At 43.7% G+C, this 19,402-nt stretch overlaps 1 protein-coding gene across 1 annotated transcript; it reads right to left on the minus strand.

Annotated features, from left to right (window-relative positions):
- Window positions 1–229: 229 nt before the first annotated feature.
- Window positions 230–14,095, minus strand: LOC139423751 (intraflagellar transport 27 homolog (Chlamydomonas)). Its single transcript, XM_071175377.1, has 7 exons — window positions 13,949–14,095; window positions 13,344–13,423; window positions 2,572–2,631; window positions 2,356–2,415; window positions 1,979–2,096; window positions 1,665–1,774; window positions 230–1,505 (listed from the first exon to the last, which is right to left on the minus strand). The coding sequence occupies exons 1-7, from the start codon at window positions 13,980–13,982 to the stop codon at window positions 1,407–1,409; spliced, it is 561 nt and encodes a 186-aa protein (XP_071031478.1). The 5' UTR covers window positions 13,983–14,095; the 3' UTR covers window positions 230–1,406.
- Between the last annotated feature and the right edge of the window lie 5,307 nt (window positions 14,096–19,402).

The raw sequence follows: 19,402 nt of genomic DNA on the forward strand, positions 1-19,402 counted from the left end.
GTGATGGAGGGAGAGAGGGGATGGAGAGGAGAGAGTAAAGGAGAGAGAGAGTGGGTGATGGAGGGAGAGAGTAAAGGAGAGTGGGTGATGGAGGGAGAGAGGGATGGAGAGGAGAGAGTAAAGGAGAGAGAGAGTGGGTGATGGAGGGAGAGAGGGATGAAGGAGAGAGTAAAGGAGAGAGAGAGTGGGTGATGGAGGGAGAGAGGGGATGGAGAGGAGAGAGTAAAGGAGAGTGGGTGATGGAGGGAGAGAGGGATGGAGAGGAGAGGGTAAAGGAGAGAGAGAGTGGGTGATGGAGGGAGAGAGGGGATGGAGAGGAGAGGAGAGAGTAAAGGAGAGAGAGTGGGTGATGGAGGGAGAGAGGGATGGAGAGGAGAGAGTAAAGGAGAGAGAGAGTGGGTGATGGATGGAGAGGGGATGGAGAGGAGAGAGGGATGGGGGAGAGAGTAAAGGAGAGAGAGAGTGGGTGATGGAGGGAGAGAGGGGATGGAGAGGAGAGAGTAAAGGAGAGAGAGAGTGGGTGATGGAGGGAGAGAGGGGATGGAGAGGAGAGAGTAAAGGAGAGAGAGTGGGTGATGGAGGGAGAGAGGGATGGAGAGGAGAGAGGGATGGAGAGGAGAGAGGGATGGAGGAGAGAGTAAAGGAGAGAGAGAGTGGGTGATGGAGAGAGAGTGGGTGATGGAGGGAGAGAGGGATGGAGGAGAGAGTAAAGGAGAGAGAGAGTGGGTGATGGAGGGAGAGAGGGATGGAGAGGAGAGAGTAAAGGAGAGAGAGAGTGGGTGATGGAGGGAGAGAGGGATGGAGAGGAGAGAGTAAAGGAGAGAGAGAGTGGGTGATGGAGGGAGAGAGGGGATGGAGAGGAGAGAGTAAAGGAGAGAGAGAGTGGGTGATGGAGGGAGAGAGGGATGGAGAGGAGAGAGTAAAGGAGAGAGAGAGTGGGTGATGGAGGGAGAGAGGGATGGAGAGGAGAGAGTAAAGGAGAGAGAGTGGGTGATGGAGGGAGAGAGGGATGGAAAGGTCCCCCATATGCAAAACTCTAGCAATCAGAATACTGTACAGAAATCACAAACTTTAATACTAGTTATCATGTTCTCCTGCATACAGTTTCATCTTAATCTCCACCCCAATGTAAGGTGGATGTCTCACTGTCAGAGGCAGTATTTTTCACTTAGGGAATGTTGGGCCAGGTCCTAGAATCCATAGAAATATAATCCATATATCCTTTCTAGAGGCCATAGAAACAGAACATATACAATGTAATAGATATTTATATGTGTTAGGCCAGATAATATTCTGCAGGTTCTACAATGTTAGGCCAGGTTCTAGAATGTTCAGGTTCAAGATTGTCAGGCCATATTCTAGAATGTTAGGCCAGGTTCTAGAATGTTAGGCCAGGTTCTACAATGTTAGGCCAGATTCTGTATGGTCTGTAGTCTGTCTTGGTAGAGAGCATGGAACAGCTGGGCTAGACTCAGAAAGGGAGCTTCACAGTTCTCCATCTCCTTCTGCAATACAGATGCCATGCACACACACATACACACAGAATGAGAAACATTTTAATCATCGCTTTGTTAGAGGGTATACTGTTTTTGGACTTGGTGTTGGCACTTTGGCTCCAGAAGCCTATGAGCTTGTCTGTTGTGTCCAGGTGTGGGTGCACTCACAGCGGACGTCTCGTGGTACTGCAGCCCCTGGCTTTGGGCCCACTCCTGGGCCACCGAGGTCTCCACCTCCTTCCGCGAGGACAGGTCCGACTTGTTACCCACCAACACACCTGAACGTCACAACAACACACACACACACACACACACACACACACACACACACACACACACACACACACACACACACACACACACACACACACACACACACACACACACACACACACCACACACACACCACACACACACACACACACACACACTAAGATCAAGTACCTCCAGATACAGGGGGTCAGAGCTGAGGTGTGTGGTACCTGGGATGTGCAGACCCTGGCAGTGGGCCCTGACCCTCTCCAGCCAGCGACCACAGTTACTGAATGACAGCTCACTGCTCACGTCAAACACCAGACACAACACAGACGGCTGGCCCCACTGTAGAGGGATAGAGGGAGGGATGGGGAGAGAGGGGGTGAGAGAGGGCGAAAGAGGGGGGTGGAAACATTGAATACTGCATCCATTTAACATTCAGCAAAAGAGAGAGGAAGAGAGAGGTATGAGAGAGGGAAGAGAGATGTGAAGAGAGAGGGATGAGAGAGAGAAGAGAGATGTGAAGAGAGAGGAATGAGAGAGGGAAGAGAGAAAGTCGTGAATCCTTTGTAACTTTGAAGAGTAGATAAGTAGTGGGCCTCACCAACTTCTCACATGCTTCAACAAAGGTTTCCCTCCCGGCAGAGTCAAAGATGTACAGTTCCTGAGAGGGAGAGAGAAAGAGACAGAGAAATACTGTCAATCATCACAAAGTTATTTTCAGTATGAAACAACTCCAGATTGGTGGCTTCTGTAAACAGCCTAGCTTCTAGCCAATATAGAGGGAGTGTGGGAGTCAGTCTAGGGAGTGTGTACTCACCACACTGTCGCTGGTCTCTGGGATGTTCACTGACTTCACAACCAGTTCCACTCCAGCCGTCTAGAAAACAACCACACAACAACCTAAGCCCAACCATCACACAACAGGCACAACACAACCTAAATCCAACCATCATCACGCAACAACCTACAACCAGCCATCATCACACAACCACAACGCAACCATCGTAAAATAACCACACAACAACGTAAACCCAATCATCACAAAACAACCACACAACAAAGTAAACCCAATCATCACAAAACAACCACACAACAACGTAAACGTACTTTGACACAGGAAGCGGAGGAAGAGTGGGTGGGTGTGTTTTAAGGCTGCACACCGCCCTAATTCTTATAGTTTTGGTGTTTTTTCTCCGCTTGCCTCCGACACACAACTAGCCTTGTCACTCAAGCAGCACCGCTCCTCCCCCTCGCTGTTAGATTCACTATACATTCTGTTCTGTTGGGTCAAATCCAGTCAACAGATTGTTCCAAACAAGAACGATGCTGCTTTCCACTTTTCTTCTTAATATGAATCATTCTATTTCTAGGATCCCAACGCTCCACCCAAGTGTTTTGATTTAGACAGTGGATTGCGACAGTGTTCACCTCCCCCCACCCAACCACCCATCCAGCAATTACATCTGCAAGACTGTTGGGGTATGTCTCTATAAGCTTGGCACATCGAGCCACTGGGATTTATGCCCATTCTTCAAGGCAAAACTGCTCCAGCTCCTTCAAGTTGGATGAGTTCCACTGGTGTACAGCAATCTTTATGTCATACCACAGATTCTCAATTGGATTGAGGTCTGGGCTTTGACTCGGCTATTCCAAGACATTTAAATGTTTCCCCTTAAACCACTCGTGTTGCTTTATCAGTATGCTTAGGGTCATTGTCCTGCTGGAAGGTGAAACTCTGTCCCAGTCTCAAACCTCTGGAAGACTGAAACAGGTTTCCCTCAAGGATTTCTCTGTATTTAGCGCCATCTATCATTCCTTCAATTCTTACCAGTTTCCCAGTCCCTGCCAATGAAAAACATCCCCACAGCATGATGCTGCCACCAACATGCGTCACTGTGGGGATGTTGTTCTCGGGGTGATGAGAGGTGTTGGGTTTGCATTTTCCTTAATGGCCAAAAAGCTTAATTTTAGTCTCATCTGACCAGAGTACCTTCTTCCATATGTTTGGGGAGTCTCCCACATGCCTTTTGGTGAACACCAAACGTGTTTGCTTATTTTTTTCTTTAAGCAATGGCTTTTTTTCTGGCCACTCTTCCGTAAAGTCCAGCTCTGTGGGGTGTACAGCTTAAAGTGGTCCTATGGACAGATACTCCAATCTCCGCTGTGGATTATCAGGGTTATCTTTGGTCTCTTTGTTGCCTCTCTGATTAATGCCTTCCTTGCCTGGTCCGTGGGTTTTGGTGGGCGGCCCTCTCGTCAGGTTTGTTGTGGTCCCATATTCTTTCCATTTTTTAATAATGGATTTAATGGTGCTCCGTGGGATGTTCAAAGTTTCTGATATTTTCATATAACCCAACCCTGATCTGTACTTCTCCACAACTCTGTCCCTGACCTGTTTGGAGAGCTTCTTGGTCTTCATGGTGCCGCTTGCTTGGTGGTCTTGCAGACTCTGGGGCCTTTCAGAACAGGTGTATATATACTGAGCTCATGTGACAGATCAAGTGACACTAAGATTGCACAAACGGGGACTTTATTTAACTAATTATGTGACTTATGAAGGTAATCGGTTGCACCTGATCTTATTTAGGGGCTTCATAGCCAAGGGGGTGAATACAGATGCACACACCACTTTTCCATTTAAAAAAATATACATTTATATTTTTAAACAAGTATTTTTTTTATTTCACTTCACCAATTTGCACTAATGTGTGTATGTCCATTACATGAAATCCAAATAAAAATCCATTAAAATTTCAGGTTGTAATGCAACAAAATAGGAAAAACGCCAAGGGGGATGAATACTTTTGCGAGGCACTGTATTGCACGTCAAATCCTAATCGTAATACTTAGTAAAGAAAATAAAGATAATATTTTTTTTCCCATATAGTGCAGCCCTGGTGTGTGTGTGTACTTTGACACACGACACCTATCCAGTTCTAGATCTGTGATAACCTTGAAGAAAAAAAGGAAGGTAGTATTTTAATTTGGTCCTTTGTAGCTCAGTTGGTACTAGCATGGCACTTGCAACAGCAGGGTAGTGGGTTCGATTCCCGAGACCACTCATACCTAAAATATATGCCCGCATGACTGTAAGTGGCTTTGGATAAAAGTGTCAACTAAATGGCATATATTGATCTATATTATAATCACTGAAGTTCCTTTCCAAATGGCACCCTATTCCCTATATAGTGCACTATTTTTGTCCAAAGCCTTATGGGGTAGATAGGGAATAGGGTGCCATTTGGACCAAGCACCAGTGGTTTAAAGTACGTAAGTAAAAATACTACTTAAGTAGTTATTTGGGTATACGTACTTTACTATTTATATTTTTGACAACTTTTACTTCACTACATTCATATAGAAAACATTGTACTTTGAACTCCATACATTTTCCCTGACAACCAAAAGGTATTGTTACATTTTGAATGCTTAGCAGGACCGGATAATTGTGAAATTCACGCACTTATCAAGAGAACACGTGGTCATCCCTACTGCTTATGGTGTGTTGGAGTGTGCCCCTGGCTATCCGTACATTTAAAAAACAAGAAAATGGTGTCGTCTGCTTTGCGTTTAAATCATTCATACTTTTACTTCTACTTTTGAAACGTATACGTATATTTTACCAATTACATTTACTTATGATACTTAAGTATATTTAAAACCAAATATTTTTAGACTTTTACTCAAGTAGTATTTTACTGGGTGACTTTCACTTTTACTTGAGTAACTTTCTATTAAGGAATCTATACTTTTACAGAAGTATGACTTTGGTACTTTTTCCACCACTGTCAAACACTGCACTGCTCAACTCATTTGATCCCAAGCCTTGGAGCATGACTAACTTACACACATAACACTGAAGTCGAGGCTACATACAGACACCGGTTAGTCAGGCTGATTGAGGTAGTATGTCCATGTAGATATGGTAAAAGTGACTATGCATATATGATGAACAGAGAGTAGCAGTAGTGTAAAAGAGGGGTTGGTGGGAGGCGGGTGGCGGGACACAATGCAGATAGCCCGGTTAGCCAATGTGCGGGAGCACTGGTTGGTTGGCCCAATTGGGTTAGTATGTACATGAATGTATAGTTAAAGTGACAATGCAAATATTGTAGCAGCAGTGTAAAAATAAAAAGAGGGTTTGGGGAGGCACACAATGCAAATAGTCCAGGTAACCATTTGATTACCTGTTCAGGATTCTTATGGCTTGGGGGTAAAAACTGTTGAGAAGCCTTTTTGTCCTAGACTTGGCACTCCGGTACCGCTTGCCATGCGGTAGTAGAGAGAACAGTCTATGACTGGGGTGGCTGGGGTCTTTGACAATTTTTAGGGCCTTCCTCTGACACCGCCTGGTGTAGAGGTCCTGGATGGCAGGCAGAAGTGAAAAAGTGTGCGCGAGCAAGGAGGCCTACAAACCTGACTCAGTTACACCAGCTCTGTCAGGAGGAATGGGCTAATGTATGTAAACTTCTGACCCTCTGGGAAAGTGATGAAATAAATAAAAGCATTCTCTCAACTATTATTCTGACATTTCACATTTTTAAAATAAAGTGTTGATCCTAACTGACCTAAGAGGGAATTTTTACTCAGATTCAATTTCAAGAATTGTGAAAAACTGAGTTTAAATGTATTTGGCTAACATGTATGTACACTTCCGACTTCAACTGTACAGTCGTGGCCAAAAGTTTCCAGAATGACACAAATATTAATTTTCAAAGTCTGCTGCCTCATTTTGAATGATGGCAATTTGCATATACTCCAGAATGTTATGAAGAGTGATCAGACAAATTGCAATTAATTGCAAAGTCCCTCTTTGCCATGCAAATGAGCTGAATCCCCCAAAAAAACATTTCCACTGCATTTCAGCCCTGCCACAAAAGGACAAGCTGACATCATGTCAGTGATTATCTCGTTAACACAGGTGTGAGTGTTGATGAGGACAAGGATGGAGATCACTCTGTCATACTGATTGAGTTCAAATATCAGACTGGAAGCTTCAAAAGGAGGGTGGTGCTTGGAATCATTGTTCTTCCTCTGTCAACCATGGTTATCTGCAAGGAAACACATTCCATCATCATTGCTTTGCACAAAAAGGGCTTCACAGGCAAGGGTATTGCTGACAGTAAGAGTTCACCTAAATCAACCATTTATCGGATCATCAAGAATTTCAAGGAGAGGGATTCAATTGTTGTGAAGAAGGCTTCCGGGCGCCCAAGAATGTCCAGCAAGCGTCAGGACCGTCTCTTGAAGTTGATTCAGCTGCGGAATCGGGGCACCACCAGTACAGAGCTTGCTCAGGAATGGCAGCAGGCAGGTGTGAGTGCATCAGCACGCACAGTGAGGCGAAGACTTTTGGAGGATGGCCTGGTGTCAAGAAGGGCAGCAAAGAAGCCACTTCTCACCAGGAAAAACATCAGGGACAGACTGATATTCTACAAAAGGTACAGGGATTGGACTGCTGAGGACTGGGGTAAAGTCATTTTCTGGGGTAAAGTCATTCCGATTGTTTGGGGCATCCGGAAAAAAGCTTGTCCGGAGAAGACAAGGTGAGCGCTACCATCAGTCCTGTGTCATGCCAACAGTAAAGCATCCTGAGACCATTCATGTGTGGGGTTGCTTCTCAGCCAAGAGAGTGGGCTGACTCACAATTTTGCCTAAGAACACACCCATGAATAAAGAATGGTACCAACATATCCTCCGAGAGCAACTTCTCCAAACCATCCAGGAACAGTTTGGTGACAAACAATGCCTTTCCAGCACGATGGAGCACCTTGCCATAAGGCAAAAGTGATAACTAAGTGGCTTGGGGTACAAAACATCGATATTTTGGGTCCATGGCCAGGAAACCCCCCAGACCTTAATCCCATTGAGAACTTGTGGTCAATCCTCAAGAGGCTGGTGGACAAACAAAAACCCACAAACTCCAAGCATTGCTTATGGCAGAATGGGCTGTCATCAGTCCGGATGTGACCCAGAAGTTAATTGACAGCATGCCAGGGCGGATTGCAGAGTTCTTGAAAAAGAAGGGTCAACACTGCAAATATTGAGTCTTTGCATCAACTTTATGTAATTGTCAATAAAAGCCTTTGACACTTATGAAATGCTTGTAATTATACTTCAGTGTTCCATAGTAACATCTGACAAAAATATCTAAAGACACTGAAGCAGCAAACTTTGTGGAAATTAATATTTGTGTCATTCTCAAAACTTTTGGCCATGAGTGTGTATACGACATATTCTATCCTACATATTCTACATATATACAACACATTCTATTGAGATACTGTCCATGTCTATACATCCCATCATATACATCTATATTTATATTCCGGACTCTGGCATTGCTCATCCTAATATTTCTATATTTCTTAATTACATTATTTTACTTTAGATTGTGTGTATTGTTTTATAATGCCAGATATTACTTCACTGTTGGAGCTAGGAACATAAGCATTTCGCTATATCCGCAATAACATCTGCTACATATGTGTATGTTACCAATACAATTTGATTTGTGTGCAAGACTGCAGCCCACCTCCACACACACACACACACAAAAGACTGCATCCAACTGCGCACGCACGCCCACACACTCTTCCTCAGCGATATTCCAACCAGCTAATACGGAGACGGAGTAATGAGCTGATGTGATGCATCATGGGAATTGGGAAGGCTCTCTCTCAGTGGAATGTCAATGAGAGCCTGTACAGAATACATAAAGCTTGGTTGGGTGTGTTGTGAATTGTGTGTGTGTGTGTGTGTGTGTGTGTATGTGTGTGTGTGTGTGTGTGTGTGAGTGAGTGAGTGAGTGAGTGAGTGAGTGAGTGAGTGAGTGAATGAGAGAGAGAGAGAGAGACTGTCCGGAATAAATTGCGGATCAGATTGGTCGGTAGGTAACCTAACAGGCCGTCTGACATTTGAGAGGAAGAGAACGTGAGGAGAATGGAATGGCTGCGGACCGGATGCTGCTTCCTGTCTGTCTGTCTGTCTGCCTATAACCTTTAGTCCAACAGACTGCAAATATTGAACCCAGTTAGTTGGAGTCTGGGTAACATTCACATGCTGTGCGTGAGTGCGTACGTGTGTGTTGTATCATAATAATGTTCCTCAAAGTGATCTCTCCACTTTGACGGAGCTGTAGTGGAGTGGGTCGAGAGCTTCAAGTTTCTTAGTGTCCACATCACTAATGAATTATCATGTTCCACACAGTCGTGAAGAGGGCACGACAGTGCATCTTCCCCCTTTTTTTGCCTTAACCTCCCTTATCTCACCTCACTTGCTCACATTGTATATAGACTTATTTTTCTACTGTATTATTGACTGTATGTTTGTTTTACTCCATGTGTAACTCTGTGTTGTTATATGTGTCGAACTGCTTTGCTTTATCTTGGCCAGGTCGCAGTTGTAAATGAGAACTTGTTCTCAACTTGCCTACCTGGTTAAATAAAGGTGAAATAAAATAAATATTGTAAATGAGCCCACTAGGCTATGTAATTTGTTGTCATTATATCCAGAGTAATTCATAGGAATAGAGTTGGGTGTTGCGCACTCGCCTATCCTACACAATTAGGCACAGTAAGGGTCCAGTTTGAGACACGAAAACACAAACTCATTACCTTGATGCTTTCTCTGTTAAATCTAACGACATCCTGCTGTAAATCAAGCAGACTACAAAACTACAACAGACGAGCAACATTGATTCGCTATAGGGATAATAGATCCAATGTGAATCCAGACACAACTGTCTTCACCGGAGTAAGGAATGAGACACCAAAACATTCTGGACATTCCTCAGGAACACCTTTTTTTCAGCACCTGGGCTGTTGTAGCACGGCATAGGCTATCAGAACAGCTGTTCATCACCTGGGCTGTTGTAGCATGGCATAGGCTATCACAACAGCTGTTCATCACCTGGGCTGTTGTAGCACGGCATAGGCTATCACAACAGCTGTTCATCACCTGGGCTGTTGTAGCACGGCATAGGCTATCACAACAGCTGTTCATCACCTGGGCTGTTGTAGCATGGCATAGGCTATCACAACAGCTGTTCATCACCTGGGCTGTTGTAGCATGGCATAGGCAATCACAACAGCTGTTCATCACCTGGGCTGTTGTAGCATGGCATAGACTATCACAACAGCTGTTCGTCACCTGGGCTGTTGTAGCATGGCATAGGCTATCACAACAGCTGTTCGTTACCTGGGCTGTTGTAGCATGGCATAGGCTATCACAACAGCTGTTCATCACCTGGGCTGTTGTAGCATGGCATAGACTATCACAACAGCTGTTCGTCACCTGGGCTGTTGTAGCATGGCATAGGCTATCACAACAGCTGTTCGTCACCTGGGCTGTTGTAGCATGACATAGGCTATCACAACAGCTGTTCGTCACCTGGGCTGTTGTAGCATGGAATAGGCTATCACAACAGCTGTTCATCACCTGGGCTGTTGTAGCATGGCATAGGCTATCACAACAGCTGTTCATCACCTGGGCTGTTGTAGCATGGCATAGGCTATCACAACAGCTGTTCGTCACCTGGGCTGTTGTAGCATGGCATAGGCTATCACAACAGCTGTTCGTCACCTGGGCTGTTGTAGCATGGCATAGGCTATCACAACAGCTGTTCATCACCTGGGCTGTTGTAGCATGGCATAGGCTATCACAACAGCTGTTCGTCACCTGGGCTGTTGTAGCATGGCATATGTTATCACCTCAGCTGTTCGTCACCTGGGCTGTTGTAGCATGACATAGGCTATCACAACAGCTGTTCATCACTTGACTGTCATTCGGAATATTCCTTCCTGGATCAGATGATGATGTGTGAACTGATCACGGCGTATTTAAACAGCTCGACACCGAATTCGCATCCAACAAGTATTATACATAACTATTGAAGAACCATGTTAATAACAGCCTCAATTTAGGTTTGACGCATCAAGGTATGATCATTCTTTCAGTTAGAAGCATTCTATTTGGGATTTGTTGAGCCCATGAAAACTGTTTTCACCCTGTAACATAAGGAGACACACAATGTGATGTAGTTGCAGTGCATTTCTGAGATCACTATACAAAAAACAGTTTGACAGCTATATCCAGGACTCTTACAGGGTTCAAGTTCGATGTCTGATTGAACTGATTAATGGTTAATACATGATATAACAACTTAGACTGACATAAACGCAAGGACAGAAAAGTCATGTTTTATGTCACACCATTTAGGACAAATCCATCAAGACGACAACCATGAGAAAGGGTTAAACATAGGTTTTAAATCAACTGGTGAATTGTATAGCTATGATCCCCCCTTATATCTTAATGTAATGACATGACAAACATTGTCAGATTATTACAATGACTTATCAACAGCTGTAACAACTTGTCCAATGTAGGAACTCCTCACTGGTGCCCTAGTTTACACTGGTGCCCCCGCCCACACACACACACAAAGACACACACACACTTTTACACTAAATTGTTGCAGCTACTCTGTTATTTATTTTACTCTTATTATTATCTATCCTCATGCCTAGTCACTTTACCCATGTACATACAGTTGAAGTCAGAAGTTTACATACACTTTAGGTTGAAGTCATTAAAACTTGTTTTTCAACCACTCCACAAATTTCTTGTTAACAAACTATAGTTTTGGCAAGTCGGTTGGGACATCTACTTTGTGCATGACATAAGTCATTTTTCCAACAATTGTTTACAGACAGATTATTTCACTTATAATTCAATGTATCACAATTCCAGTGTGTGAGAAGTTTACATACACTAAGTTGACTGTGCCTTCAAACAGCTTGGAAAAGTCCAGAAAAGGATGTCATGGCTTTAGAAGCTTCTGATAGGCTAATTGACATCATTTGAATCAACCACGCAGCCATCATACCACTCAGGAAAGAGACGCGTTCTGTATCCTAGACATGAACGTACTTTGGTGCAAAAAGTGCAAATCAATCCCAAAACAGCAGCAAAGGACCTTGTGAAGATGCTGAAGGAAACAGGTACAAAAGTATCTATATTCACAGTAAAACGAGTCTTATATCATCATAACCTGAAAGGCCGCTCAGAAAGGAAGTAGCCACTGCTCAAAAAAACGCCAGAAAAAAAGCCAGACTACGGTTTGCAACTGCACACGGGTACAAAGATCGTACTTTTTGGAGAAATGTCCTCTGGTCTTATGAAACAAAAATAGAACTGTTTGGCCATAATGACCATTGGAGGAAAAAGGGGGAGGCTTGCAAGCCGAAGAACACCATCCCAACTGTGAAGCATGGGGGTGGCAGCATCATGTTTTGGGGGTGCTTTGCTGCAGGAGGGACTGGTGCACATCACAAAATAGATGGCATCATGAGGTAGGAAAATTATGTGGATATATTGAAGCAACATCTCAAGACATCAGTCAGGAAGTTAAAGCTTGGTCGCAAATGGGTCTTCCAAATGGACAATGACCCCAAGCATACTTCCAAAGTTGTGGCAAAATGGCTTAAGGACAACAAAGTCAAGGTATTGGAGTGGCCATCACAAAGCCCTGACCTCAAATCCTATAGAAAATGTGTGGACAGAACTGAAAAAGTGTGTGCGAGCAAGGAGGCCTACAAACCTGACTCAGTTACACCAGCTCTGTCAGGAGAAATGGGCCAAAATTCACCCAACCTAGTGTGGGAAGCTTGTGGAAGGCTCCCCGAAACGTTTGACCCAAGTTAAACAATTTAAAGGCAATGCTACCAAATACTAATATAGTGCATGTAAACTTCTGACCCACTGGGAATTTGATGAAAGAAATAAAAGCTGAAATAAATCATTCTCTCTACTATTATTCTGACATTTCACATTGTTTTAATAAAGTGGTGATCCTAACTGACCTAAAACAGGGAATTTTTACAAGGATTACATTTTAGGAATTGTGAAAAACTGAGTTTAAATGTATTTGGCTAAGGTGTATGTAAACCGACTTCAGCTGTATCTACCTCAAATACCTGGTACCTGTGCACATTGATCTGGTACTAATACTCCCTGTATAGAACTCCATTCTAGTGGATTTAACTCCTTATGTTACTATTATTATTACATTGTATTTCACTTCTTTTTTTTTACTCTGCATCGTTGAGAAGAGCATTTCACAGTAAAGTCTACAAAAGTTGTATTCGGCGCATGTGACAAATAAAATGTGATTTGATTTGTCTCTGTTCACTTAGACCGGTGTGTCACAACGCACACACTCACACCAGTGCGTTGTTGTTATGCAGTGTGTGTGGTCAATGAGTCATGTCATAGCTGACAACCCATAATTTCTGCAGACATCATTGAATCATAATTCTGAGCAGATATTTAACCATTTTTGGAATATCAACACAGTTCTTCCAGTAAATGTGTTTTGGTAAAATGTTCAGTACATATTGTTAAAAGTAGTCCTTGTGCATAGAGTTGTATGATTTGTTAAACTTTGAAATCAATGGTTTTTGTTTGGCATACATTTTAAGTGAAGAATCTGAGTTGGCAAGAGCACAAACAAACAGTTCTGGGAGACCAGGCTAGAGAGAGGCCAGTGTGTGTGTGTGTGTGTGTGTCTCAAAGTTATTTTCTCACCATACTGTAGTTCTTCTGGAAGTGTGTGCCATCACTCCGGAACATCTGAGAGAGAGCACTTTTCCCCACTGCTGGATCTCCTGAAGAGGGGAAGGGTGGCGAGAGAGAGAGTCAGAGAGACAGAGAGATGAACAAACACCATTGTAAATACAATCTATATTTATGTTTATTTATTTTCCCTTTTGTACTTGAACTATTTGCACATCATTTCAACACTGCATAATATGACATTTGACATTTGTGTAATGTTTACTGTAAATGTTTTATTGTTTATTTAACTTTTGTTTATGATCTATTTCACTTGCTTGGGCAATGTAAACATGTTTCCCATGACAATAAAGCCCCTTGAATTGAAATTGAATTGATAGAATTACATACGTCTCTTCCATGTTTACTCTACTCAAACGTGTAATCCTAGAGTTATGTAACTTGCAAATGCTTGTAAAACTGTTAGCTATCTAGGGCCTTTTCTAACTTAGCTAGTTAGCTACTCTGTCCTATCCAAAGTTTTGCAAGCTAGCCTAACTCTCAGTTACATCTTTACAGTACAGACGTTGTCATTCCCAAATCAACTTCTTAGCAACGAATACATTTCTAAATCTTACCTACAAGAAGGCACCTTGCTCTTAATTTCACCATGGCAGCGTACAAACAAATAAATATATTAGCAGAATCTTCAAAACTGCTTTGTGTTTTTAATTTTAAGCTACAGAATCTTCCTTCCGCCTCGGCAACATGGACACGACGCGTTTCCTAGCAACCTGAGCAGAAACGCTCTCACTGATCCAACCAACAAGCACGTATCGATATCTGCGCTGTCATTGGCCAGCTGTGTTAACGTAAGAGAGTTGACGTCAACTTGAGCCCAACGTGACTGTTCCCTTAATTACCGCTAGATGGAAGCGTTCATTGACTGTAGACCATTATTCTAGCAATTAGCCTACTGAATTTTATTCCCTTGTTAGAGCCAGTAAGGTATTAAGAATGGTTTTATGTAGTGATATTTTCAATAGAACATGCATCCCATCTTTTAGAATAGCTAATCAACATAATTTGAATACACACAGGTAGATTCATATCTATAAAATATTCAATGCTTGACAGGCCATAATTTCTATCATAATTTTCTATAGTAGGTAGGCCTAAATTCTATCTCCTAAATGCCATCCCTGTTGTGTCCTAAGATTATTAGAAGCGAAAATTAGACTGCCAAAGTCTATGTAAGTCTTCCCCCTCAACTCAGTTTTCCCTCTTCTCTCTCTTTCCCGGCTATGACAAACGACCTGCACATGACTCTCCAATGGGCCATAGCGAATTCAGTGTTGCCAACTCCTCAGTAAGGAAAGTAGCTATTGGCTGTCCTAAAAGTCGCTAGAAGTCGCTAAATGACATCATCACCTAATTTGCATAATTGGCCATGTGCATGTAATTGTGATGGATGCTGCAGAAGAGAGGAATAACGTTGTGGGAGAGATAAAAAGTCAGTAAAAAATACCCTAAATATGTTTAGAACTACAAATGAACTTTCGTCTGTCGATTCTTGTTTTTTTACGTCACAACTACAACCCTCCTCCTTTATCCGGGCTTGGGACCAACAAAAGTGACCCAAAAGAGACACTCTGGCGGAGTTTCTTATTTTTTTATTTATTTATTTTTTTTAGTTTAGTTTTCTTAATTTGGTTTTGTTTTTAACCTTAGGAGCCTACAACAGGTCACAGTAAAACATGAACATTTTTAACCGTAACATTTATTACATTTTTTTTGTATACAATTTACATTAACAATCTAATTAGACCAAAAAGAGACAACAGAAAAAACTGTCAATGTGAGAAAATGATGGTAACTAGTCTGGCCCTAATTCAGGTTAATGGTTGTTTTTTCCAGACCCCCCTCCACACACACAGGCTGTGCTGGCTCACAGAAAGAGTGGGTCATCGTCTTTTTGGTCAAGGCTCCCTATGGCAGGTTCAGCAACTGAGGGAGCTGACTTAAATGAGTAAGCAGCTGATGAGCCAAAAAGATGCAAAACATTATCAGGCAGCTGGTGCTCATAGCAAGCCTCACCAGACAGCTTCAGTCCATATCGAATGTACAGGATGGAGTTAAGGGTCTGCAAGGACATCCGATTTCTAAGTTTGCTTTTTACCACACTCATCTGGCTGAATACTCTCTCGACTTCAGCATTCGACTGTGGCAAGGACAACACAGACACAGAGGCCATAGCAAGTTCTTGAAACGGGTTGATATCAGCTGCATCCCTGAACGTCCAAATCTCACTCCAGACGCTCTGTTTGTTTTTTGTCTCATTCCATTTACTAAGATGGATGGCACGCCATTGCTGGACAATCTTGTCTATCTCTGCAGGGGAGTAGCCAAGAAGCTTGGCTATGTTTTCTATTTCTCCTTATTGTGCTTTAGAGTTTCCTCCACATTGAAAACTGACATGTACTGCAATGCTTCAATGTTGAGGGTGAGACTGCCGGACAACTTATTAGTGAGGGAGATGGTGAAGGCTACAGGTAACCAAGGTACGGTTTGGGACTGATGTATCCATCTATTGGCCCTTTGAGTACATCAACATTTGCCAGTGGATTCAGCACCCTGCTGGTCACAGACTTGATCAGGCTAACCAAGCTGTCAAGTAGCTTAAGAGGATCTACTTGCTCTCACCCAGCACTACTGTACCTCACCCAGCACTACTGTACCTCACCCAGTACTACTGTACCTCACCCAGCACTACTGTACCTCACCCAGTACTACTGTACCTCACCCAGTACTACTGTACCTCACCCAGGACTACTGTACCTCACCCAGTACTACTGTACCTCACCCAGGACTACTGTACCTCACCCAGCACTACTGTACCTCACCCAGCACTACTGTACCTCACCCAGTACTACTGTACCTCACCCAGCACTACTGTACCTCACCCAGGACTACTGTACCTCACCCAGCACTACTGTACCTCACCCAGCACTACTGTACCTCACCCAGGACTACTGTACCTCACCCAGTACTACTGTACCTCACCCAGGACTACTGTACCTCACCCAGCACTACTGTACCTCACCCAGCACTACTGTACCTCACCCAGCACTGACTTCAAAAAAGTCAGATATAATATGTTTTGAGGATCACTGTACATGGAGTATAAACCCTCAGCCATGTAGCAGTGTTCACTGGACTTGGTGACTGCGAAATGCAGCCTAAGCTCCTCCCACCGGTCCAAAATGCATGAAACAGCGGGTTCAATGGAGAGCCAACGTGTGGCCCACACCTGGGTTATCTGTAAAGGTTTCTCCCCAAATCAAATCAAATCAAATTTATTTATATAGCCCTTCGTACATCAGCTGATATCTCAAAGTGCTGTATAGAAACCCAGCCTAAAACCCCAAACAGCAAGCAATGCAGGTGTAGAAGCACGGTGGCTAGGAAAAACTCCCTAGAAAGGCCAAACCTAGGAAGAAACCTAGAGAGGAACCAGGCTATGTGGGGTGGCCAGTCCTCTTCTGGCTGTGCCGGGTGGAGATTATAACAAAACATGGTCAAGATGTTCAAATGTTCATAAATGACCAGCATGGTCGAATAATAATAAGGCAGAATAGTTGAAACTGGAGCAGCAGCACAGTCAGGTGGACTGGGGACAGCAAGGAGTCATCATGTCAGGTATTCCTGGGGCATGGTCCTAGGGCTCAGGTCCTCCGAGAGAGAGAAAGAAAGAGAGAATTAGAGAGAGCATATGTGGGATGGCCAGTCCTCTTTTGGCTGTGCCGGGTGGAGATTATAACAGAACATGGCCAAGATGTTCAAATGTTCATAAATGACCAGCATGGTCGAATAATAATAAGGCAGAACAGTTGAAACTGGAGCAGCAGCACAGCCAGGTGGACTGGGGACAGCAAGGAGTCATCATGTCAGGTAGTCCTGGGGCATGGTCCTAGGGCTCAGGTCCTCCGAGAGAGAGAAAGAGAGAAGGAGAGAATTAGAGAACGCACACTTAGATTCACACAGGACACCGAATAGGACAGGAGAAGTACTCCAGATATAACAAACTGACCCTAGCCCCCCGACACATAAACTACTGCAGCATAAATACTGGAGGCTGAGACAGGAGGGGTCAGGAGACACTGTGGCCCATTCCGAGGACACCCCCGGACAGGGCCAAACAGGAAGGATATAACCCCACCCACTTTGCCAAAGCACAGCCCCCACACCACTAGAGGGATATCTTCAACCACCAACTTACCATCCTGAGACAAGGCTGAGTAGCCCGTAGGGGGGGGGGGGGGGGGGGGCAACCCAGACAGGATGACCACATCAGTGACTCAACCCACTCAGGTGACGCACCCCCTCCAGGGACGGCATGAGAGAGCCCCAGTAAAGCCAGTGACTCAGCCCCTGTAATAGGGTTAGAGGCAGAGAATCCCAGTGGAAAGAGGGGAACCGGCCAGGCAGAGACAGCAAGGGCTGTTCGTTGCTCCAGAGCCTTTCCGTTCACCCTCCCACTCCTGGGCCAGACTACACTCAATCATATGACCCACTGAAGAGATGAGTCTTCAGTAGAGACTTAAAGGTTGAGACAGGACTACTGTTTGCGTCTCTGACATGGGTAGGCAGACCGTTCCATAAAAATGGAGCTCTATAGGAGAAAGCCCTGCCTCCAGCTGTTTGCTTAAAAATTCTAGGGACAATTAGGAGGCCTGCGTCTTGTGACCGTAGCGTACGTGTAGGTATGTACGGCAGGACCAAATCAGAGAGATAGGTAGGAGCAAGCCCATGTAATGCTTTGTAGGTTAGCAGTAAAACCTTGAAATCAGCCCTTTGACAGGAAGCCAGTGTAGAGAGGCTAGCACTGGAGTAATATGATCAAATTTTTTGGTTCTAGTCAGGATTCTAGCAGCCGTATTTAGCACTAACTGAAGTGTATTTAGTGCTTTATCCGGGTAGTCGGAAAGTAGAGCATTGCAGTAGTCTAACCTAGAAGTGACAAAAGCATGGATTAATTTTTCTGCATCATTTTTGGACAGAAAGTTTCTGATTTTTGCAATGTTACGTAGATGGAAAAAAGCTGTCCTTGAAATGGTCTTGATATGTTCTTCAAAAGAGAGATCAGGGTCCAGAGTAACGCCGAGGTCCTTCACAGTTTTATTTGAGACGACTGTACAACCATTAAGATTAATTGTCAGATTCAACAGAAGATCTCTTTGTTTCTTGGGACCTAGAACAAGCATCTCTGTTTTGTCCGAGTTTAAAAGTAGAAAGTTTGCAGCCATCCACTTCCTTATGTCTGAAACACATTCTTCTAGCAAGGGCAATTTTGGGGCTTCACCATGTTTAATTGAAATGTACAGCTGTGTGTCATCCGCATAGCAGTGAAAGTTAACATTATGTTTTCGAATAACATCCCCAAGAGGTAAAATATATAGTGAAAACAATAGTGGTCCTAAAACGGAACCTTGAGGAACACCGAAATTTACAGTTGATTTGTCAGAGGACAAACCATTCACAGAGACAAACTGATATCTTTCCGACAGATAAGATCTAAACCAGGCCAGAACTTGTCCGTGTAGACCAATTTGGGTTTCCAATCTCTCCAAAAGAATGTGGTGATCGATGGTATCAAAAGCAGCACTAAGGTCTAGGAGCACGAGGACAGATGCAGAGCCTCGGTCAGATGCCATTAAAATGTAATTTACCACCTTCACAAGTGCCGTCTCAGTGCTATGATGGGGTCTAAAACCAGACTGAAGCATTTCGTATACATTGTTTGTCTTCAGGAAGGCAGTGAGTTGTTGCGCAACAGCCTTTTCTAAAATTTTTGAGAGGAATGGAAGATTCGATATAGGCCGATAGTTTTTTATATTTTCTGGGTCAAGGTTTGGCTTTTTCAAGAGAGGCTTTATTACTGCCACTTTTAGTGAGTTTGGTACACATCCGGTGGATAGAGAGCCGTTTATTATGTTCAACATAGGAGGGCCAAGCACAGGAAGCAGCTCTTTCAGTAGTTTAGTTGGAATAGGGTCCAGTATGCAGCTTGAAGGTTTAGAGGCCATGATTAT

The sequence above is a fragment of the Oncorhynchus clarkii genome, chromosome 13, assembly GCF_045791955.1.
Source record: "Oncorhynchus clarkii lewisi isolate Uvic-CL-2024 chromosome 13, UVic_Ocla_1.0, whole genome shotgun sequence".
Lineage (NCBI taxonomy): Eukaryota > Metazoa > Chordata > Actinopteri > Salmoniformes > Salmonidae > Oncorhynchus > Oncorhynchus clarkii.